A 25,230-nucleotide genomic window follows, 5' to 3' on the forward strand; every position below is an offset into this window, starting at 1 on the left:
GACACTGCTGCTTCGCCACCGCAGCGCCTCTGCTCTTGGGCACGAAGGCGTGAGCCGTGCTGCCAGCTAACTCCCTTGTCACGGGTTCCTAGGCCCTCTAAGAGCTCCCAAACTTCCCGTACTTAGCTGGTGAATTTTGGAGGGGAAGGGGGAGGGAGGTGGAGAAGGTGAGAGGGGAAAGATAAGAGGATTAAAAAAGACAAAAACGAGGAAAAAGAAGAAGAGGTGAGGAGTCTATCAAAAGAAGTAAAGCTGGCTCTTAAGGAGCTCAGTCAGACTCTGACCATCGACCCCAAAAGGCAGGGCTGGTCTGGAGGACGGGATGGCTCCTCCCCCAGGTGAGGTAATTAGAAGATCAGACCCTGCCTGTCGCGCCAGTGGGAGGTGCCATCCTGAGAAGCTGAATGCCGCCCAGGAACCACTGCAGAATAGGGAAACTTTGCTCATGCAGGACTTCTATGTCTTCATGAGAGATCCTGTGGAAGAGGTCACTGAGCACAAACTATAAGCACCAACTTTTAACAGGTGTGAACAGATAGATGGACATTTTAGTTGTATCTTTTCCCTCACATTGCCAATTATCAATTTAAGACTAGAAAAATAGCAGCATCAAACAACCTTTGAACAGCATCACTAGTTGTTAAAAACCAGATTGAATATGTATAGTGTTTTTGTATCTGCCTAAATGCAAAAGGAGAGGAAGTCCTACAGATGAGAGTCCCCATCAACAGTCTAACCTCAGTATTTTTTACCAGCAGGAGCTCCACCCTTACCCACCCTACACTTGACATCATGTATGATGTCAAGTGTAGGATGGGTGGGTGTGGTATCCACCAAAATGGCCTCGTATGCTAAATGCGGAGGCCTGGCGGCCACATTTGACTCACAAGCCAGAGGCTCCCCGTCCCTTCCATAGTATAACTTTCCCCCTCCCAATTGCATCGTTTCTTCTATTCTCCCATCCCAAATATTGTATTTTCACTCTTTCTCTCCCCCCTTCCAATTCTAGGACTTGTCTGGTAGCATAGGGCCATGACGGGGGACAGCTTAGACTATCTCCAGAGAAAAACTGATATGGGATGAATTGTAGCATTGCAGAGGGAACTTGTGTGGCTATTGCTTCAGAGTTTCTTGAAGACACAGTGACAGGGAGTGCTCTGGCTTCATTTTATTGCTCAATCCTGGAAACCACTTCATATGTTGTTTTTAGGCTTCAGAACATGGAAAGCAAGAAGTCACTTCTGAGGATATGAACAGTGCTTTATTCTTCTTGCTGAATAGTTTCTATTTTTCTACTGAAGTTATTTGCAAGAATTAAAGGAACTTGCAACTAATCCTGTTTAGTCAAAGTGAAGGTGCAGTGGGATTTACTTCAAGGTAAGTGTAAATACAAATGCACTCACTATCATATACTGCCTAGTTAGCTATCCTATCCTTCCCCAGCAGCACCAATGGGCACCAAACACCACAGCTAAATTTACGAAAGCAAAATCCTCCAACTTTCTATACTGAGCCTTAAGTATTGTGGACAGTTAAACATTCAGAAAAGCATGTCTTAAAGAGCTCAATTCTTTATTTGACTTAGTACTGATATGCTTAAATGCATATTTGTGCATGGTCAATTTTATGAATTTATAATTTGTCATTTTTCAATTATATTCACAGTTTTGTGAATAAGTACACATTCTGACAAAAAAAATCCATATCGTTTTCCAAAGATTTTCTTATAAAGAGAGATTTTATGAATAGTTAACGTATATATACTCATGAACTATTTAAGAATTAGTTTTAAACGATCCTCCAAGGATAATCTTATTTTGAATTTGGACAACAAATGGTATCTTGGATCAATAGCTTTTATTTATTTATTTATTTTTATTTATTATTGGTATTTGATATCCCGCCCTTCCTCCCAGCAGGAGCCCAGGGCAGCAAACAGAAACATTAAAAACACTTTAAAACATCATAAAAACAGACCTTAAAATGCATTTAATAAACATCAGAAAAACAGACCCTAAAATACATTAAAACAAAACAACATTAAAAACATTTTTAAAAAGCTTTAAAAACATGTTTAAAAAGGGTTAAAATATATATAAAAAAACACATTAACAAGCAATTCTAACACAGACACAGACTTTTGTGCTTTGCTACTTTTTGCTGCAGTTGTTAGCCTTGCATTCCTTGTTAAGTTCAAATATGTCAGGCTTACAAGATTCATAGATTCAGAAAAGCTAAGTCAGAAAATGAAATCAGAGTAGCTTGAGGACATGATGACTCACCATCAAAGAGCCTGTCAATTATGTCATATCCTGCACGAAGATCAGATAAAGAAAATTCGTAAAATTTGGTCCAGCCCTATAAAAGAAAAAGCTTACATTATTATTAGTAGTAGTCATAGTAAGTAATTAAAATTATATATCCCACCTTTCCTCCCAAAAGAGCCCAGAGTGGCAAACAAGCAACAAAACAAAAATATATTAAAAACAATTCTAATACAGATGTAAACTGTGATAAAGGTCTCTATTTAAAAGGCTTGATGAAAGAGGAAAGTCTTCAGTAGGCACTGAAAAGACAGAGACAGCGACTGTCTAATATTTAAGACTGCCTTGGCCAAGACATAGATATCTTATCTTCTAATGGTTGATAAACATGTTAGGGATAGCTTATGTGGTCGCTCTGCAAATCTCATGAAGAGAAGCAGTAAGGGAAAAAGAAAGATAAAGTAGCAGTCATCCTGGTGGAGTGTGCAGAATCTTAGATGGAAAAGTGAGACTCAAGGAAGTATAGGCCTATGCTATGCAGGCTTTAAGCAACCTAGACAGAGTGGAAGTCGACACTTTCCTTCCCAAAGGAGAGGGGTGAAAGAAAACAAACAGGCATCAGTTTGGTGAAAGGACTTCATTCTTGAGATGTAAACCTTAAGCCCTACTCAAATCCAATGAGTGCCAAGCTTCTTAAATTGAATGGTAAAGTGAAGGACAGAAATGTCTCTGTGTTATGTGCCTTCAAGTCGTTTATGACTTATGGCGACCCTTTGAATCAGTGACCTCCAAGAGCATCTGTTGTAAACCACCCTGTTCAGATCTTGTAAGTTCAGGTCTGTGGCTTCCTTTATGGAATCAATCCATCTCTTGTTGGGGGCACAGCTTGGCAGTGGTTCCGCTCCTACTTGGCGGGTCATCTCCAGAAGGTAGTGCTTGGGGAACATTGCTCGACACCGTGGGCTCTCCAATGTAGAGTCCTGCAGGGGTCGGTTTTGTCTCCCATGCTTTTTAACATCTACATGAAGCCGCTGGGTGCGGTCATCAGGAGTTTTGGAGTACGCTGCTATCAGTACGCTGATGACACGCAGCTCTACTTCTCCTTTTCATCCTCTTCAGGTGAGGCTGTCAATGTCCTGAACCGTTGCCTGGCTGCGATAATGGACTGGATGAGAGCTAATAAACTGAAGCTCAATCCAGACAAGACTGAGGTGCTGTTGGTGGGGGGCTTCTCTGATCAGATGGTGGATATTCACCCTGTTCTGGACGGGGTTACACTCCCCCTGAAGGAGCGGGTTCGTAGTTTGGGAGTATTTTTAGACCCTTCCCTGTCACTCGAGGCTCAAATAGCCTCGGTGGCACGGAATGTGTTCTACCAACTTCAATTGGTAGCCCAGCTACGTCCATATCTGGACAGGGAGGACCTCACCTCAGTTGTCCATGCTCTGGTGACCTCTCCACTGGATTACTGCAATGCGCTCTACGTAGGGCTGCCTTTAAAGACAGTTCAGAAGCTACAGCTTGTGCAGAATGCGGCGGCCAGACTGATTACGAGGACCAGGCGGTCTGAACATATAACACCTGTTCTGGCCCACTTGCACTGGCTACCAATATGTTTCCGGGCCAAATTTAAAGTGCTGGTTTTAACCTATAAAGCCTTATAAGGTGCAGGACCACAATACCTGCTGGAACACCTCTCCCGATATGAACCTGCCCGTACACTACGATCAACATCGAAGGCCCTCCTCCGAGTTCCGACTCATAGGGAAGCTCGGAGGATGGTAACAAGAACTAGGGCCTTCTCAGTGGTGGCCCCCGAACTGTGGAATAGTCTTCCCGATGAGGTGCGCTTGGCACCGATGTTGTTATCTTTTCGGCGCCAAGTTAAAACCTTCCTCTTTTCTCAGGCATTTTAGTTTTTTTAAGTATGTTTTAATTGATTTTAGATCTGTGGATTTTTACTTACGTGTTCCTCGCACTGAATTATAGGATTTTATTGTATATATTTATATTTTTTCTGTTGTACACCGCCCAGAGAGCTATGCTAGTCGGGCGGTATAAAAATTTAACAAATAAATAAATAATAAAATAAATTGTTTGGTCTTCCTCTTTTTCTACTCCCTTCTGTTTTTCCCAGCATTACTGTCTTTTCTAGTGAATCATGTCTTCTCATGATGTGTCCAAAGTATGATAACCTCAGTTTCATCATTTTAGCTTCTAGTGATAGTTCTGGTTTAATTTGTTGTAACACCCAATTATTTGTCTTTTTTGTGGTCTATGGTATCCGCAAAACTCTCTTCCAACACTACATTTCAAATGAGTTGATTTTCCTCTTAGCCACTTTTTTCACTGTCCAACTTTCACATCCATAGAGATCGGGAATACTATGGTCTGAATGATCCTGACTTTACATCTTTGCATTTGAGGACCGTCACTAGTTTTCTCATAGCTACCCTCCCCAGTCCTAGCCTTCTTCTAATTTCTTGACTATTGTCTCTGTGACGTTCCCACCTGCTTGTGGCTACTGCCTTTCACTAGGCACCACCTCAGGACACCACCAGTCAGGATCATCGTTTTTATTTTTTCTCACTCCGCTCTAGCACAGATCTCTCAAGATCCCACTGCTAGGCAGCACCACCAGCCATTCCCTGTAAACAATACTGCTGGAGACTTCACCTGAGTCTCCCTATGGCTTATTGTTACTTTGTGTCTGGGTGCCCTTGCCGTCCACAACCCCCCTGTATCTTTGTCTATAAAGCATACAGCCCTGGGTTGCTCTGGATACTTGACGATGTTACAATTTCTTCCTTCACCGCTGCCACCATTAGATACAGTTTCCCTTCAGCCTTGGTAATTACCCTGCCCTCACTTCTGGTCTGTATATCCCCAGCCAAGGATCAGGCTTTTGGTAAACCAATAAAAGTATTTATTTGATAACACCAGGAAATAACAAGATTACTTTAGGAATGTTTAACAAGCGTATGGTTTCATATAGTGTCACTCTTTACGTTTCTGGTCATATATATACTGTCTAAATATCAGCCAAATATAATCCAACCCTCCCTCAGAACTCTGCCAACCAACGCATCCAAATAACTCTCCACTAACGACTCTCCAACAACTCTCACCAACTGACCCCCTAACTGTCATCCTCCCATTTATACCTTCAGCCATTCAAACACTCAGCCAATCATCATCCAGCATTCTCCAGCCTTCCAACCCATGCTCTCCCCCCTCTCATTCAATTCACTTACCATATATCCCTTAATAAACCCGCACTTACCATATTTACAGATTTTAACATATAAGGACATCACAGTCTCCATTTTGGTTAATGACTGTGCCAAGGTATTGATAATCCTTGACGAGTTCAATGTCCTCATTGTCAACTTTAAAGTTATATAAATCTTCTGTTGTCATTACTTTAGTCTTTTTGACATTCAGCTGTAGTCCTGCTTTTGTGCTTTCCTCTTTAACAATCAGATGCTGTGGCACCCCCATTTCCTTTAAAGCATTCCATAGGTTTTCATGATCTACACAGTCAAAGGCTTTGCTGTAGTCTGTAAAGCACAGGGTGATTTCCTTCTGAAATTCCCTGGTCAGTTCCATTATCCAAAGTATGTTTGTGATATAATCTCTGGTATCCCTTCCCTTTCTAAATCCAGCTTGGACATCTGGCATTTCTTGCTCCATACATGGTAAGATCTTTTGTTATGGAATCTTGAGCTTTACTTTACTTGCATGGGATATTAAGGCAATAGTGCGATAATTACTGCATTCTCTGGGATCCCCTTTCTTTGGAATTGGGAGGTATATTGAACACTTCTACTCTGTGGGCCATTGTTTTGTTTTCCATATTTGTTGACAAATTTTTGTCAAAATTTGCACAGATTCTGTCTCAGTAACTTGTAGCAACTCTACTGGTATGCCATCTATTCCTGGTGATTTGTTTCTTTCAAGTATTTTAAGAGCAGCTTTCACCTCACATTCTAAAATTTCTATAGAGTTCTTCAGTGTATTGCTTCCATCTTCCTTTTTTTTTATCTCAGTCAATCAGTGTGTTCCCCTGTTGATTATTCCCCTACTCTTGGTTTAAATGTCCCTTTAATTTCCCTAATCTTCTGAAACAGGGATCTTGTTCTACTTTTTTATTATCCTCTTCTATTTCTATACAATAACTATTGTAATAGTTCTTTGTCCCTACGTACTAAACATTGTATTACTGCATTTAGGGTTCTAACCATGTTTCTATCTCCTTTTGCTTTTGCTTTCCTTCTTCCTTTAACCATTTTAGGAGTTTTGTCAGTCATCCATTGAAATCGTTCTCTTTTTAACTAGAGGTATTGTCTTTTTGCATTCTTCCCTAATAATATCACTTGCTTCAATCCATAGTTGTTCTGGTTTAAACTAAGTTTAAAGCCTCAAATCTGTTCCTTATTTGATCTTTATATTCTTCTGGGATGTTATTTAAATTGTATTTTGGCATTATGATTGCTTTGTTGTTGTTCTTTAGCTTTACTCTGATTTTCAATATTACCACTTCATGATATGTTCCACAGTCTGCTGCTGGTCTTGTTTTTGCAGAAAGTATGGAACTTCCCCATCTTCTGCATCAATTATATAATTTATTCCTATATTGACCATTTGGTGATGTCCACGTGTACAGTTGTCTTTTCAGATGCTCAAAAAACGTGTTTGCAAGAAACCAATTACTGGTTTCACAGAATTCACTAAGTCTTTCTCCTGCTTCATTTCTATCTCCTAAGCCCCATTTCTGCACAATTTCTAGTTCTTCTCTATTCCCTATTTTTGCATTCCTGTCCCCCAGTATTATCAGCACATCTTGTTTTGGTGTGTGATCAATTTCTTCTTGTACTTCTGCGTAAAATCTCTCCAATTCCTCAACTTTTACTACTATTACTATTATTTTATTTATTGGTCGCCTATCTGTCCAGGTTAGCGGACACTCTAGGCGACTTACAATAACAAAAAGCTATACATGAAATACATATACAAAAACAAACCACAGTCCTAAACAATTTAAAACCAAATTCCAATTAAAACTTCATAAAATTAATCCTCAATCCCACAAAAAAAAAAAAAAAGCAGCACACAAGAAACAAACAAAAAACAAACAAACACCCAGGCCACCTCAGCCAGCCAGCTTATGTATCCCTCCAAAGAGGGACAGGTGGTAGCAATCAGTCCCAGCTGGCTGGGTACCTGGGGCCTGGTCCTGCAGGATGCAGGTCTGCCAGGCAGAAGTCCCACAGGGAAGGGTGGTGGAGGTGGTGATCCCGCAGCAGCAGCAGACTCTCCTTCCCTGGGCGGCGATGTTCTCTTCCTGCAGGCCCTGGGTCTCCCAGGCCACCCCAGCCAGCCGGCTTATGTATCCCTCCAAAGAGGGACAGGTGGTAGCAATCAGTCCCAGCTGGCTGGGTACCTGGGGCCTGGTCCTGCAGGATGCAGGTCTGCCAGGCAGAAGTCCCACAGGGAAGGGTGGTGGAGGTGGTGATCCCGCAGCAGCAGCAGACTCTCCTTCCCTGGGTGGCGATGTTCTCTTCCTGCAGGCCCTGGGTCTGTGTTTGCCATTGGAGCACAGACTTGGATGATGGTTATGTTATAGGTTTCCTGTTAAATCTCATTGATATCACTCGCTCAGACCTTGCGTTATAACTCCTAATTGCTTTTGCCACATTACTTCTCACTACGAATGCAACCCCATTTCTTAATTTCTCATTTCCTGCATAAAATAGTTTGTAGTTGCCTGATTGAAAATGTCCCATACCCATTCATTTTAATTCACTCACGCCAAGTATTGTAATGTTGATACGTTCCATTTCTTGCTTGACAATTTCTAACTTTCCCTGGTTCATGCTTCTCACATTCCAAGTTCCTGTTGTGTATGTTGTACAACTCCGGTCTCTCCTTTTGCATCTGTGTGCATCAGCCGCCATGCTTCCATTAGGCTTTGACCCAGTTGTGTCATTAATCACAGCGCGACTCGTAGTTGTCTGTTCTTCTCCAGTAGCTCACTGAGTGCCTTCTGACTTGGCAGTCTCATCTTCCAGCACTATCTCACATTGCATTTTGGATAGTCTATTCATAGGGTTTTCATGGTAAGAGGTATTGAGGTGGTTTACCATTGCCTTCCTCTGAGTCTGGATGCATCTTACTCTGGTTTCTCAGCTTTGACCATTCTGCCTTGGGTGACCCTGCTAGGAGTCTAGCCTCTTGTACTAGGCTCCTGACGGCATTGCTGTCAGCTTCTTCACCAGACTCAAAGCCCCTTACCTGTTGACAGTAAAAGAAAGAAAGGACCTTAGGACAGAAAAAACAGGATCACTCTGTCCTTGTAGAAGGTACAGTAGTTTTTGTTCAGAGACAGAGCGCTCCGCTCTGGAACCCTTTGGGCAGAAGCAATAGCAATGAGAAACAACTTTGAAAGAAAGTGGACAAAAGGAGAGAGGCTGAAAAACAGGCTTCTGAAGACCAGTTAAAACCTTGCGCAAATCCCAGGAAGGGAAGTGATGCTATTTGGGTTGCTGAGATGGTGGCTCCTCACAGGATATGCTTCAGGAATGGGTCAGAATCCAATGGTTTCTCCTGTGTTGTGGAAAAGACAGACAACAGAGCAGAGGCTTGTTGATAAAGAGTGTTGTGTCTGAGCCCCACAGTCAGTCTGTCTTGAAAGAAGGACAACACCTCGTTAACTCTCGCTTTCCTGGGAGCTATTTGCTCCTACAGCACCATGCAGAGAAACACCTTTCATGTCCTTTCATATAGGTGTATGGAGGAAGAATGTCTGGAAGCCATCATGGTATCAACTACTGATGGTGGAAACCTGCCTTTAGTAAAAGGTTCCTCTCAATTAGCACCCATGTAGATTCCTCCAGGCTGGATCTGGATACTACAGACATCCCTGGGATAACAGATCCTCCCTGAGAGGTAGCCGCCACACAGCAGACGTTGCTAGACTATTTGGGAGAACGGTGGTCTTTGTGGCCAGCATGGAGCCACTAGAAGACTCTCTGTCTCTGGTCTTGAGAACTCTAGGGAAAAGTGGAATGGGAAGAAACATGTACAACAGCACCTATAGCTTCTGCTGAGGAAACTTTGCAGCAGGAGATAAATCTTTAAACCATATGGTTGTAGGGAGAAGTGAACAGATCCACTTGCACTCTTCTGAAGATGCCCACGAGTTCCTTGAAAACATCTGGATGCAGTCTCCACTCTCTGTGGTGAACTTGTTCCCAACTTAGGCAATCCACATGATCATTTTCCTCGCTTTTTAGATGTTCCACCATTAGAGACTCCAGATCGGTCTCTATCCAATTAGGAAGAACAGATTATCGGGTTGTTCTGAAGTTATAATCATCTGGGGAGGGTCTTTGAGTGGATCCCCTTCTTTACAGATTGGCCTCCTGTAAACTACCAGACCAAAGACTGCCCGTGGCAGACAAACCTGAGGATGATGTCTGACTGTGACATTGCTCTGAAAGGGCAGCAATGCCCATTGAAAAGGATGGGGGTGGTGTTTCACCCAATGACTTATCTGAATGGCCAAAACAACGAGAACTAAGATTCCTGCAAGTTTCATGAGATCCACTGACAGAGAGATAACAATGGACCACCAGCCAAATCTTGGAGGTCTGTTCCGGTGACAGTAACACGACCCCTCCCCCATCTCCGTTTCTATCATGGCCCCCAGGTGCAGGATTCACTGAGTTGGACTCTTAGTGTGATTGATCAGAAACCCATGCCAACATGATATGTAGCTCCTCCCAGGCCCTCAGAAGACCGAATCAAGAGGTTTTCCAGATAGCGATAAATGTGAATCCCTTGCAGACTGAAGTGGGCCAATCTGATGTATAGATCCCTCCAGGCTCTCAGAAGACTGAATCAAGAGGTCATTCAGATAAAAGATAAATGTGAAGCCCTTGCATACTGGGGTGGGCCACCAGGGTGGCCACGATTTTTGTGAACCCCTTGGGGGCTGATGACAGGCCAAAGGGTATGGTCTTGTATTGGAAATGGAGGCTTCTGACCGCAACCTCAGATAACACTTGCAAGGGCAGGAAAAAAACAACATGTAAATATGCCTCCTGAGATTAATTTATGATTGATGAGGGCGTCCTTGATGCACAGAAGTGTCTCCATCTGGAACTTGTGATATTAAATGAACTCATTTAGATGTTTCACGTCCAGTATTGCTCTGAAGAGCTGCAATAAAGAACATCTCCCCGGGGTGGAACTGGTTCTATGGCAAAGATCTGAAGCAGATACTGAATGGCACCCTGAACCCTGACTCTCTTTTCCATATTGGAGGAAAGAGGGGAATGAAAGAACCTCTGATGAGGGGATGAGGCCCTGGCTCATACTGCAGCACCCAATGGTTCAAGATTTCATGTTACCTGTTCAAGAAGGGCTACAGGTGACCTCTAATAAGAGAAGTATAGATGTTAGAACTAGTGCTTGTTGCCTTGGAACTGGTGCCTGATCCAAATTTGTCAAAGTAGGGTTGCCGGCTCCTGTTGATAGAATGTTGGCTACTCCAGAAGGGGCTGGTTATCTCAACCTCTTCCTGCTGTCTTGGAGGTCCAAAAGTACTGGTTGGCTGGATGGAATGACCTCTGAAAGAAACACCTAACCAGTTTCTACTTAGAAGGCATCATTTTCTTCTGCCTTTTGACTGTATCAGAATCTTCTTCAAGGCTGTATCAGCAAAAAAACTGCCACTAATGTAAGGCTCTGAGGCTAGCTTGTTGCGAGCCAAGGCACCCGCTTCCCAATGGCATAGCCAAAGGGTCCTCCTGCCGCCAGGGCTCTAGAAGAAAACTGTACTGCATCCATGGAAGTATCAGCCATGAAGGCTACGGCATGGGAGATTTTCAATACAGACTTTCAGATTCTAGCCAGATCTTGTTGTGGACCATCCAACAAGACTTCTTATTAGAGCTAGGAGGCCCTTGATAATACTGTAGCTGAAGCAGTTGCCTACACTGCCAAAGCACTAGTATTGTAAACTAACCTCAAACCCAGATCTGTCTTTTGTTCTACAGTGTCCTTAGGACTCACTAGTTCCACAATGTGTACATCAATGACAGGAAACTTGAGCTGATCCATCAGATTTTATTCCAGAGCATAATATTGTTAGCTGTGGAAACACACTTCTTCCATTGCAAGGGCATATCAAACTCAGATTCGATGACTCTAGGTCACAGTGACGGACATTTCAGCAATCTGGACTTCAGTGGCATATCAGAGGACACTGCTATCACCCTGGATAAGGAGGTTCCTCCTTGGAATTCAGATCTAGAGCCTTCATCATCTTGCACAGCAAGGTGAGATAGTGGGAATCCTGGAAGAGGCAATTAAAAGCCACATCCTTGGACTCTGAAGCACCACTCCATTCCTCTTCATAGAAATAATGAACCTAATGGCAGCGGCTGACTGCCCCCCATCAGAAGAGAGATGCTCTTCAGCTCTGAGGGATCCACATATTGAACATTTTGATCTTTTCCTAGTGCCATATATGGTAGTCAAAGCACCCCTCCCTCTGAGGTGCTTCCACTCACTCACTGGAAAGGGACAATGACAAGTCTCAGTTGGTATTCTCCTGTTTCCGCAGACCCACTGTGATGAAGGATCTCAATGATGTCATGATAAAATTGAAGGTTCTTCCAGACAGCTGGTATAGCACAGTGGGGAGGAGAGCCTGGCTGGGAGTCCAGTGTATGTGAGTTCAAATTCCCTCACGTGTCTCCTGGGTGTCAAGGCCAGCTAAAGATCACCCCCACAGTGAGGGGCTCAGGGGTTACATGCCCTGCCCTGCCTGTACAGCCATGGGCAAGCTGCATAGTCCCAAGGAGCCCAGTTGCCTTCCAGCTGGCAGATGCAGACAAGGAAGGGACTGGCTTGTGCAGCTGTGGCAAGCTGAGCAGGCCTTAGCCAGCTGGGGAGGACTAGCCTCAGAGGGAGGCAATGGTAAACCCCCTCTGAATACTGCTTACCATGAAAACCCTATTCATAGGGATCGACTTGAAGGCAGTCCATTCTACAGTCTTCCTGCCTGCAGATATCAAAGGCGCCAAGACGCCCTCTGGCCTCAGCAGAGTGGTTGGCTCTGACCGCTGCTAGTAAAGGACTCTTGTGTAGAAGCCGCTGACAAAGTTGTTATGGAGGAAAACGGAGGCAGCAGCAGCTTAAGAGTTTTGTCAGTAACCACTGATTTTTCTTTAGATTTTCCCATAGTATGAGAGCAGGGCACTAGTTGCTGATGGGCTGGCGGAGCTTACAGGGCTGGCGAGATGGGTAATATTGAACAGGAAAAGCAAAAAAAGACAAGGAAGGACAACAGGAAAAGGAAAAGCAGAAAAAAGACAAGGATGGCTGAAAACGGAGGGGGGAATGTGGAGGGTGTGTGTTGATGAAGGCTGCAGTTGGAGCAGAGATATCTGAGGTAAAGACAGAACCAAGCAATGGGTCTTCTTCCACAAAGAGAGAAAGGAGACAAAAAGGCAGCAGTAGATACGAAGCAGGAAGAAAGGGCTGAGAAACAAACAGACAAAAGGGTTTTGGGGTTCTTTTTGAGGAAAAACAGATGGATGAATGAAGAAGCTTAACAACAGGAATTAATAGTGACAATTGGTAAGATAAATCACACTTAAAATACAGGCCTGATACAGCAGAAGGTGAGCAAAGAGCACAAACCTAACCACACTTGGTGAAGGCAGAAAAGAACTAATCCTGGTATGTAAGGGGAGACTAGAAGACTCTACAAAATTGAATAGCATGTTTCCAGCCTTCAACCACAAGGTGGAGCTCAAGTCCCACTTGTGATCATCTTACATGCCCTGGAAAATCTGAATACTAAAGGCCCAATTCCTATATTGTGTGGAATGGACATCCTGATAAGATGATATCAGCAAGAGTCCCTCACCTACAGAGAGAAGTGATCAACTGAATATGTAAATACCGAGATGATCTTTCAGATATCCTGGTCCCAATACGGCTTTATACACCAGTGAGCAATCAAGCTGCCACATTTTGCACCAACTGTTCCTTTGGGACCAACCTCAAGGGCAGTCCCACAAAGAGTGTATTGCAGTAATCCATCTTGGAGGTTACCAGCACATGGATGACAGCCATCAAGCTATCCCGGTCCAGAAATAGCCATAGCTGTCTTACCAGCTGAACCTGGTAAAAGGCACTCTCAGCCAGTGAGGTTATCTGGCCCTCTGGTGACAGAGATGGATCCAGGAGCACCTCCAGACTATGAACCTGCTCTTTCAGAGGGAGTATGTCCTTATCCAAACCATGCACTTGATCAATTATTTCACTTGGAAACCACCCACCTACAGCACCTCTGTCTTGCCAGGATTTAGAGTGAGTTTATTGGCCCTCATCCAGCCCACCACTAAGTCCAAGCAGTGGTCCAGGGCTTGCACGGCCTATGATTCAGATGTTACAGAGAAACAAAGCTGCGTATTATCAGTGTACTTCTGACACCTCACCCCTAATCTCCCAATGACTGCTCCCAATGGCTTCATATAGATGTTAAACAGAATTGGGACAAGATGGTACCCTGTGTCACCCCATAGCAGTACTGCTCAAAATACAATACCCCATGCTATTCTCTGAAACTGTAAAATTGTGCCTCCAATACCCATCTTCAGACACATGGTTTTGAAAGAGAAAACAATACCAAGGCACACAAAACTAAGAAAATGGCTTACTAACCTATATGGCAACAACCACCCAGATTTCCAGGGCTGCTCACTGTTCCAGAAAACACCCAAAGCACTAGTTGCATTCTACTGCTGTCAGGCCCTACGGGCAAGGCAAATGGGTGGTATGCAATGCTAGTCTTACTAAGAGTAGACCCACTGACATTAATAGACATGACTAAACTTAGATTAATTACTTTCAATGGGTCTACTCTGAGTAGGACTTAGGTCATTTTATTTATTTTTGTTTGATTTATATCCTGCCCTTCGTCCCCGTAGGAGCCCAGCACGGCAAACAAAAGCACTAAAAATACTTTAAAACATCATAAAAACAGACTTTAAAATATATTAAAACAATACATCTTTAAAAACATTCTTAAAAAACTTTAAAAACATATTTTAAAAAAGGTTTAAAGATACCTATTTTTACAAAAGGTTCAAAAACGTATTAAAAAGCAATTCCAACACAGACACAATAGACACAGACCCAACAGACACAGACACAGTTGAATACAATCCAATGTTTTTGAGCTATGCAGAACTCCAGAATGTTCAAATAATTTACAATGGTTTTAGCTTGAATTTTGGGAAGAAAAACACTCCTACGACATCAAGGATTAATGTTATTTTCAAATTCTTCAAAATTCAAAAGTGACACACACACACAAAAATGTGTAGATCCTAATTAAGCACTGGACATCACAGAAGACAACAAAACAAGGCTGGCTCTGGACAGTGGGAATAGAGTCTTATAATTTGTAAAAGTCATAATGACCTTGCAAAGTAAAAAGAAAAAAAAGGAAAAAGAAAGAGCAAGTATCAATTTTGAGGGGACCCCCCCCCTGCTCTGGGCGGCTTTCTTAAGGCATAGATCCAAATCAAACAATTGTAAGCATTTATGACAGCATCCCCCTTTAGGATGCACACCTTAACGTGGTGAGGGGGTTTGAGAGTGTTGAAGAAGTTGAGAGCAACGCCGTCAGGAGTCTAGACCAAAACGCTAGACTCCTAGAAGGGGTACCCATGGTGGAATGGTCAAAGCTGAGACACCAGACTACGATGCATCCAAACTCAGAGGAAGGCAATGGTAAACCACCTCTGAATACCTCTTACCATGAAAACCCTATGAACAGAGTATCCAAAAAGCAATACGAGATAGTGCTGGAAGATGAGACCCCCAGGTCAGAAGGCACTCACCGAGCTCCTGGGGAAGAACAAAGGACAAGTACGAGTAGCACTGTGACTAATGACACAGCTGGGTCAAAGCCAAAAGGAAGCCCAGAGGCTGATGTGCACAGATGCGAAAGGAGAGTCCGGAGTTGTACAATGCACACAACAGGAACATGGAATGTGAGAAGCATGAACCAGGGAAAGTTAGAAATTGTCAAGCAAGAAATGGAGCATATCAACATTACAATACTTGGTGTGAGTGAATTAAAATGGACTGGAATGGGACATTTTCAATCAGGCAACTACAAAATATTTTATGCAGGAAATGAGAAATCAAGAAGAAAAGGGGTTGCTTTAATAGTGAGAAGTGATATAGCAAAAGCAATTAGGAGCTACAACGCAAGGTCTGAGCGAGTGATATGAATGAGATTAAATGGGAAACCTATTAACATAACCATCATCCAAGTCTACGCTCCAACATCAAACGCAGAAGAGGAGGAATTGGAGAGATTTTACGCAGAAGTACAGGAGGAAATTGATCACATACCAAAAGATATGATGATAATCATGGGGAACTGGAATGCAAAAGTAGGGAACAGTGAAGAACTAGGAATTGTGGGGAAATGGGGCTTAGGTGACAGAAATGAAGCAGGAGAAAGACTTATTGAATTCTGTGAATCCAATGATTTGTTTCTTGCCAACACAGTTTTTGAGCAACCAAAAAGACGACTGTACACGTGGACATCACCAGATGGTCAATATAGGAATCAAATTGATTATATAATTGGAAACAGAAGATGGAGAAGTTCCATACTTTCTGCAAAAACAAGATCAGGAGCAGACTGTGGTACAGATCATGAACTGATTGTATCAAAAATCACAGTAAAGCTGACTTCCCAGGAGGATCCCTACGCCTGTGCAGCCTCTGAGACGAGCTCTCGTCTTGGATGAAACTTTTCCAGTTTAAATTCAGTCAGAAGGCTCTTTTCTGACTGGGAATAATTTCTTCCGGTTAAAGAAGAAACGTGAGATTTCCTACATAGCTTTGTTTTGATTGTTGGAGTCTGGAATTCGTCAGAATTGTCTGTCTTCCAGCAGCTCAGACAGAGCGAGGATTTTTATGCTAGCTCAGCTGGATAAGTGACCCGTTTTTTTATACGGATTAACAGGCAAACATCCTCCTATCTACATTCATCATTTTCTTATCTATACAGCTAAAGAGATTTGTCAAAGTAACAGCAATTGAGATAACCTAGGTGAGGTAAGACTTTCCTTTTTTTATTCACGGAACTAAGGGGGAAGAAAATATAAATAGCGTATCTTTTTTTTTATTGCAAAAAGCTGACATGGAAAATAGCATTCTAAAGATTAAACGGATGAGAGATTTCTGATTGAAAGAGATAAGACTGGGACTATTTTTCTTGATCTACTTTTTTTTTTCTTTTTGACGAATCTGCTCATTCTCTCTGCTACTAGCTATTTCGACGCTGTGAACCAAAGCCGTTCTTACACTTCTGGGCAGATAAGAGATAAGGGCTGTCTAGCGTGTGACGTTAGTTTGCTGGAAAGATTAACTCCTTTGTAACTGGTTAAAGAAATAAGCTGCTCTCTGTTTGGGACATTGAAAATTGAAGGAGTTTTGTTCCTTTGGTTTTAAGAATGACAATTAAGAAGATCATGGATGTACAAGAAGGGACTTTATCTCTAGACATGTTTCAGAAAATAATGAATGGGATTAACTCAATAAAACAAGAACTGAGAAATAATAGACAGGCGTGGAGAATTGAATTTCACGAAATGAGACAGGAGCTGAAAGAAACTCAGGATTCTATGAGAAAGGAGAATAAAGATAGATCTGGAAAACAAAAAAAGGATGGAAGAGAAATTAAAGGCAAGGTTCAAACTATGGAGATTGGCTTAATTATGGACATGAAAAAAGATTTGGATTTTCTGGCTGTGATGGATCCTGGAGACAAATATTATAGTTTGGAATTCAGCGCTGTCCTTGAAGGAATTGAAGAGATTGGAGATAAAGATATTATCGGTTCAAGAAAATTCTTGGACTGGAAGGATTTGATGGAACTTGAAATGGAGAAAGTTAACAGAATTAATCCCTGTTTTGTGTCAATGGAAAAACCTTCAAGAGATGTACTAGTGTATCATGTGGAAAAGAGGAACAGAGATGCGGCTTTGCAACAACACTTCAGTGATACGTTTGGATTTGATGGTAAGAAAACATCTGTGATGGAGGAAATTCCTATCAGACTTTTATTATATGACTATGACAGCAAGATTTTTGGGTGCGTAAAGATGGAAGATGGAAGATGGACCCAATATGGATAATGACAGAAGAGCGATTTAAAATTACTGGACTTAGTAGATTTGATGAGTTGGATTAATTGGCATGTTTATTTAGAAAAAAAATTGATTGACATATATCTCAAGGATTGGAAACTTCTCTTTGACTTTTTGTGGAAGATTAAAATGATATGATGTTAATGAGATTTGAAACCAACTAAGATAACCGTTGGAGGAAGGTGATTTTATAATCTATTAAGAGATAGGTTTGTTATATATTATAGATTTATAGCTGAACTATGACAAATCGGAAGTCAATATTCTTTCTTTATATATATATATATATATATTTTCTTTCTTTTTGTATTGTACTAGTTATTGATTTGTGTTGTTTTCTTTTGTATTGTTTTGGTTTTGAAAATTGGAATAAAAATTAATTGAAAAAAAAAATCACACTAAAGCTAAAGAAGAACGACAAAGCACTCATAATGCCAAAATACAATTTAAATAACATCCCAGAAGCATATAAAGATCAAATAAGGAACAGGTTTGAGGCTTTAAACTTAGTTGACAGAGAACCAGAAGAACTATGGACTGAAGTCAGACTCATGATCAGGGAAGAATGCAAAAAGACAGTACCTCTTGTTAAAAAGAGAGAAAGACCCCAATGGATGACTGAAGAAACTCTTCAAATGGTTAAAGAGAGAAGGAAAACAAAAGCAACAGGAGATAGAAACACGGTCAGAACCCTAAATGCAACGATACAACAACTAATACGTAGGGACAAAGAAAACTATTACAATAGTTATTGTATAGAAATAGAAAAGGACAACAAAATGGGAAAAACAAGAGCCCTATTCCAAAAGATTAGAGAAATGAAAGGGAAATTTAAACCACGAGTAGGGATGTTGAATAATCAACAGGGGAACACACTGACTGACTGAGATGAAATAAAAGGAAGATGGAAGCAATACACTGAAGAACTATATAAAAGAGATGACAGGATGACAGATTCATTCATGGAGGAACCATATGATGAAGAACCAGAAATTTTAGAATGTGAGGTGAAAGCTGCTCTTAAAATTCTTGGAAGAAACAAATCACCAGGAATAGACAGCATACCAATAGAGTTGATACAAGCTACTGAGACAGAATCTGTCCAAATTTTGACAAGAATTTGTCAAGAAATATGGAAAACTAAACAATGGCCCACAGACTGGAAGCGTTCAATATATATCCCACTTCCAAAGAAAGGGGATCCCAGAGAATGCAGTAATTACCGAACTATTGCCTTAATATCCCATGGAAGTAAAGTAATGCTCAAGATTCTACAACAAAGGCTCTTACCATATATGGAGTGAGAAATGCCAGACGTCCAAGCTGGATTTAGAAAGGGAACAGGCACCAGAGATCATATTGCAAACATACGTTGGATAATGGAACGGAGCAAGGAATTTCAGAAGAAAATCACCCTATGCTTTATAGACTACAGCAAAGCCTTTGACTGTGTAGATCATGAAAAACTATGGAATGCTTTAAAAGAAATGGGGGTGCCACAGCATCTGATTGTCCTGATGCGCAACCTATACTCTGCACAAGAGGCTACTGTAAGGACAGAATATGGAGAAACCGATTGGTTCCCCATCGGAAAGGGTGTGAGACGGGTGTATTTTATCACCCTGTTTGTTTAATCTGTACGCAGAACATATCATACGGAAAGCGGGATTGGACCAAGAAGAAGGAGGTGTGAAAATTGGAGGGAGAAACATCAATAATTTAAGAAATGCAGATGATACCATGCTCTTAGCAGAAACCAGTAATGATTTGAAACGAATGCTGATGAAAGTTAAAGAGGAAAGCACAAAAGCAGGACTACAGCTGAACGTCAAGAAGACTAAATAATGACAACAGAAGATTTATGTAACTTTACAGTTGACAATGAGGACATTGAACTTGTCAAGGATTATCAATACCTCAGCACAGTCATTAACCAAAATGGAGACAATAGTCAAGAAATCAGAAGAAGGCTAGGACTGGAGAGGGCAGCTGTGAGAGAACTAGAAAAGGTCCTCAAATGCAAAGATGTATCACTGAACACCAAAGTCAGGATCATTCAGACCATTGTATTCCCGATCTCTATGTATGGATGTGAAAGTTGGACAGTGAAAAAGGCAGATAAGAGAAAAATCAACTCATTTGAAATGTGGTGCTGGAGGAGAGCTTTGCGCATACCATGGACTGCGAAAAAGACAAATAATTGGGTGTTAGATCAAATTAAACCAGAACTATCACTTAAAGCTAAAATGTTGAAACTAAGTTTATCATACTTTGGACACATAATGAGAAGACATGATTCACTAGAAAAGACAATAATGCTGGGAAAAACAGAAGGGAGTAGAAAAAGAGGAAGGCCAAACAAGAGATGGATTGATTCCATAAAGGAAGCCACAGACCTGAACTTACAAGATTTGAGCAGGGTGGTTCATGACAGATGCTCTTGGAGGTCGCTGATTCATAGGGTCGCCATAAGTCGTAATCGACTTGAAGGCACATAACAACAACAACATGACAGCATGGCTTTCAGACATTTAAATCAGTTTCATTCAACCAAAAATCTAATTTGGAAAAATAAACCCAGTTATTACATAGTAACAGTTCATTTTCGTACAAGTAAATAGCTGAAGCTAGTGGAATATCATGGGATCTTTGGTTAGGAGGACATGGGACAACAACCATGTGTTCCTTTACACAGCTCATCTCACAGACTAGAAATAACATTTAGCTCAAGAAGAATAAAAATACATTAAATTCATTAAAAATAATTTAAATTCAATTGGGCTGAGCCCCCCCCCCCAGTTTTTCAGTATTTGCCTTTATGGTTCAACCTTTACAATAAAAAAAGAGAATGTACGCAATTTATTTTCATGTAAAGGAATATGTCTGAAGTGAAATAAACAAATAGTACATGAAACATAAGAGAAAAACATAATGAATTAAGACTCCTTACCTGAGGGATATAATTCCTTCTTTCTTGACATGCAGCATGAAACCAAGCTAGGCTAAAGAAAGCATGGGCTCGAGACAAATTGTCTTTTTTGCTAATTTGCTCTGGAGTCCAAGATTCATATGTTCGTAGTAAGTTCTTTTTCAGGCCTGGAGGTGCCTATAGAAGAAAATAAAGTCTTAATATAAGATATTATGAGCTGTACCCCAAATTATGCAAGTACAAGCCTTTTTATGCAATAGGGCTTTGTTTTCCTGTGCTCTCTTCCCCACTGCATCCCAGTGTGACCCACAGTAAGGGACATAAAGGTAAAGGTGTCCCCGCACTTATAGTGCGAGTCGTTTCCGACTCCTAGGGTGACGTCTTGTGACATTTACTAGGCAGACCGTATATATGGGGTGGGATTGCCAGTTCCTTCCCCGGTCTTTCTTTACCCCCCAGCATATGCTGGGTACTCATTTTACCGACCACGGATGGATGGAAGGCTGAGTGGACCTCGACCCCTTTTACCGGAGATTCGACTTCCTCCTTCCGTTGGAATCGAACTCCAGCCATGAGCAGAGCTTCGGCTGCATTACCACCGTTTACCACTTGGCAGGAAGCTTGCTCCTCTTGGGCAATCTGACTCCACATGGTATTTGGCAATTCCTCCTTCACACTGCTCTCCTCATAACCAAGATCCTTTCTGAGAGTCTCCCAACTTCCAGAATAGTTTTTTTCAAGGGCTATAGGAGGTTGCAGTGGGGAAGAGGGGGCAGGAAAACCCAAACGCGTAACTGCACATCCACTCATGTAACTCAGAATACAATCCTATGCACTGCTTTAACTGACATTTGATTTGGTAAATTCAACACTTCGTATATTTTTGCCAGTAACAATCTTGCCTCATATGTTATCTTCAAACTTGATTGGAGTAAAATAGGAGAAAATTTAGGATGGACTTCAGCAGTCAGCCAAAGCCGAAAACCAGGCTGTGGCTGGAGACTGTTCAGCTCCTGTAGGAAAAAGATGAATTTATACAAACAAACAAAAAACAATACAACTGACACACTATTTCTGAAAACCTTGGGCAATGAATAGTATTTTAACACACCAAGGATATAAGTGGAGGTACAAGTAATATACATCCAAAAATAATTTTAGAGGAATTCTGTTGTTGACTTGGGGAACTGTGGTCTGTTTAAGCCAAGAGTGGGGAACTTGTAGTCCTCCACATGTTTTGGATATCAACTCCTATTATCCCTGACCATTGGCCATGCTGGCTAGGGCTGAAGGGAGATGTAGTTCAGGAACATCAGCAGGACCACATGCTCCCCACCCCTGGTTCAAGATATGGTTTGAGAATAAGGCTGCAATCCAATACACACTTCCCTGGGAGTCATTCATTTCATCATTGGCAATCACTCATAGCTGAGTAAGATTGTCTTCCAGGGTAAGGTCTTTAACAGTGGGTCCATAAGTGACTGTAGAGGCCAATTCTTGATCCACACAGCCTCCCACAGTGAGGACGCAGGTTTCCAGATGGAAGGTGGTCACGCTGAGGATTTGCTTGACGTGCCTTCCACTTAGCGCGTTTGTCCCTTTCGCCCTGTACTCGTGCTTCTACAAAGTCCATAGCACCTTTGATAATGGCCGATCTCCAATTGGGACACTCATGGGCCAAGGCTTCCCAGTTCTCGATGCTCATGTTACATTTTTTTAGATCAGCTTTGAGAACATCTTTAAATTTCTTTTGCTGTCCACCGATATTCCGTTTTCCATCCTTAAGTTGGAAGTAAAGTAGCTGCTTTGGAAGACGGTGATCAGGCATTTGAACAACATGGCTGGTCCAGCAAAGTTGATATTGGAGGATCATTGTTTCAACACTGGTGGTCTTTGCTTCTTCCAATATGCTAACGTTAGTCCACCTATCTTCCCAAGTAATTTGCAGAATTTTCCAGAAGCAGCATTGGTGGAATCTTTCAAGAAGTTGGGAGTGGCGTTTAGAGATGGTCCATTTTTTACAGACGTACAGTAAGGTCGGTAGTGCAACGGCTTTGTAAATAAGCATTTTGGTCTCCCTGCGAATGTCCCGATCCTTGAACACTCTATGCTTCATTTGGGAGAATGCGGCACTTGCAGAGCTCAGACGATGCTGAATTTCAGCGTCGATGTCAGCTTTTACAGAGAGATGGCTGCCAAGATAAGAAAAGTGATCAACATTCTCCAGCATCGCACCATTAAGCTAGATTGATGGTGCTACAGAGGGATTGGTTCGCACTTGCTGATGAAGCACTTTGGCTTTTTGATGTTAAGCTTTTCATATGCTTCTGCAAAGACATTTAGGACAGTTTGAAGATCTTCCTCTGAATGTGCGGAGACTACATTATCATCAGCATATTTAAGTTCTACAACAGAGGTTGTAATTACCTTACTTTTTGTTTTCAGCCTACTGAGATTAAAAAGCTTTCCATCTGTTCGATATGCAATTTCCACACCAGTAGGAAATTTCCCCTCAATAAGGTGTAGAATCATGGCGATGAAAATATCAAAGGTCAGAGCAATGACGCATCCCTGTTTGACGTCTGATCCCACTTTGAATGGATTACTTTGAGAGCCATTGTTATCCAAAATTGTCGCCGTCATGTTATCATGGAGGAGTTGCAAAATATTCACAAATTTATCAGGGCATCCAATTTTCAGAAGGATGGTCCAGAAAGCAGTTCGATTTACAGTATCAAACGCCTTAGTCAGATCAATAAACACCATATACAGAGGTCTGTTTTGCTCCCTGCATTTTTCTTGAAGCTGTCGTGCAGTGAAGATCATGTCCACTGTACCCCTGGAAGGGTGGAAACCATTTTGGGATTCAGGGAGGATGTCTTCTGAGATAGGTAGGAGGCGATTTGCGAGGATGCTTGCAAGGATTTTACCTGCGGTAGCTAGAAGAAAGATGCCTCGGTAGTTCCCACAATCTGTTCTATCGCCCTTCTTGAAAAGAGTGATAATTATGGCATCCCTAAAGTCTTCTGGGATCTCCTTCCTCATCCAGATTTTTTCAATTAGCTTATGAAGTTGTTGTGTAAATTCAGACCCACCTTCTTTAAAGACTTCAGCAGGAATCCCATCAGGTCCACTAGCTTTGTTATTCTACATTTGATTAATGGCTTTACTGACTTCATCCAAATTAGGGGAGACTGCAAGCTCATCTGTAATTTGTTTTTGTGGGATTTGCGAGAAAACCTCATCAGCCACAATAGATCAGTCCTGGGAGTAAGTCCCATTGGACCAATGGACCCAATGGAGTTTAATTCCGAGTATATATGCACTGGATTGCAGCTTAAGCCAGGATCTGGAACTACAGTTTGGTCCTGGCTTGTTTTCATTAACGTTAGTTCAGACAAACCATTTCCCAAATTTGGATGTCATGGGGAACTGTGGTTAGCTTAAAATAAAATAATAACATTCAATCTTCTGTGTCATGTAAAAAAGGAGAGTGGGGAGCATGCAAGGACAAGATTTGTGCAAACTTGTTCATGTAGTGGGAATCATGGTTTATGGTTATGTCTGAACTGGGTTTCCAACAGAATCCTCTTCCTTTTTGATTTATTTATGCAATAGGAGGGCAGCACATTTTTTAAGTAACTGAAAGATTGCTATTATGGTGTGATATGGTAGGCTCCTACTGGGAGGAAAGACAGAATATATATCTAAGAGATAAATAAAATATTTTTCCTAGGTAACTTTAATGCTATTGTATTAGCACACCTGTTATAAACATATTTTTACTGCACAATTATGTGTAGCGTTTGTATTTCAACTATGTGTCTTTCTCCCTCTATTTCTGTATTATATAAACTCTTCTTACTACATTTCCAGAAGGAAAGTATAATCCCCCTCCCCTCGGTCTCATCATAAGAGGCACCAATTGTTGATATACTCCTTTAAACCAGTTGGTAACAGCAGTTCAATTTTATATATGATGGTGCTCCATTTGATGTATGTTACCATGGAACCTGTAATCCAATAGTTAAACTACTATGGCAGCATCTCAAACTGTGTTCTGTGGAACCCTGAATCCCGTGAAGCAGTTCAAGGTGTTCCACAAATGAAAAGGTTGTAACGGCAGTCAAGAGTGAACAATGTGCGATTTCCACTGAGCTGCAGCCATGGGGATTGAATGTACTACTCAAGCAACTGACCTGGGAAGCCCTTCCCCTTTTTTGTTTCCCATGCCATGCTTTTCTAGGGTTAAATCCATAGTGGCTAATGGGGCAGCACGGGGTTCCTTTCCTGGCTTCCCAGTGCCATATGCTGCCTGCTGCTGGTTACCAAGAGGGAGAGGGACGAGGCAACCAGGAGCTCACTGTGGAGCAGGTGCAGCAGTGGAGCCAATCTGATGCTCCCTCCTGCCTTTCCCCTCCCTTCTTGGTAACCAGCAGCAACATGCAGCATTGGGAAGCCAGGTAAACAATGCCACTCAGCCCTCATCACCGCACTACTGGATTAAATGTGTTGTTTAAGTACTTGTCATGGGAATCTCTCTTAGCACGTCCCACTGAGTTCTAGCCTGGTGGCGAGGGTTTTATATGCTTGCTTCTTTAACACTAATGGAGACATAAGAACTTTCTCTGATAAGAGCTGAAGCTTGAAGAATGACAAACAAAACAAAGGCTTCTTCCATCAGAGCAGATGAGGAGACTGACAGCAAAGTTTTTCAAAATCTTAAAGTTTCTGCTTTTAAAAGTTGTCACTCTTCTGGTTGGCTCTCCCTTGCTTGCTTTCT

The 25,230-nt window shown here is 41.8% G+C and overlaps 1 protein-coding gene across 4 annotated transcripts in view; it reads right to left on the reverse strand.

The window, feature by feature from the left end:
* Window positions 1-25,230, reverse strand: part of DYNC2H1 (dynein cytoplasmic 2 heavy chain 1) — a 438,789-nt gene that overhangs the window by 86,101 nt on the left and 327,458 nt on the right. For all 4 annotated transcript variants that reach the window (XM_061628720.1, XM_061628719.1, XM_061628721.1 and 1 more), the window contains 3 exons: window positions 21,350-21,460; window positions 20,469-20,624; window positions 2,283-2,358 (listed from right to left, as the gene is read on the reverse strand). In XM_061628720.1, the coding sequence (XP_061484704.1) occupies window positions 2,283-2,358; window positions 20,469-20,624; window positions 21,350-21,460 (343 nt within the window). The remainder of the gene's footprint in view (window positions 1-2,282; window positions 2,359-20,468; window positions 20,625-21,349; window positions 21,461-25,230) is intronic.

This window comes from Rhineura floridana, chromosome 5 (genome assembly GCF_030035675.1).
Source record: "Rhineura floridana isolate rRhiFlo1 chromosome 5, rRhiFlo1.hap2, whole genome shotgun sequence".
In the NCBI taxonomy this organism is placed as follows: domain Eukaryota; kingdom Metazoa; phylum Chordata; class Lepidosauria; order Squamata; family Rhineuridae; genus Rhineura; species Rhineura floridana.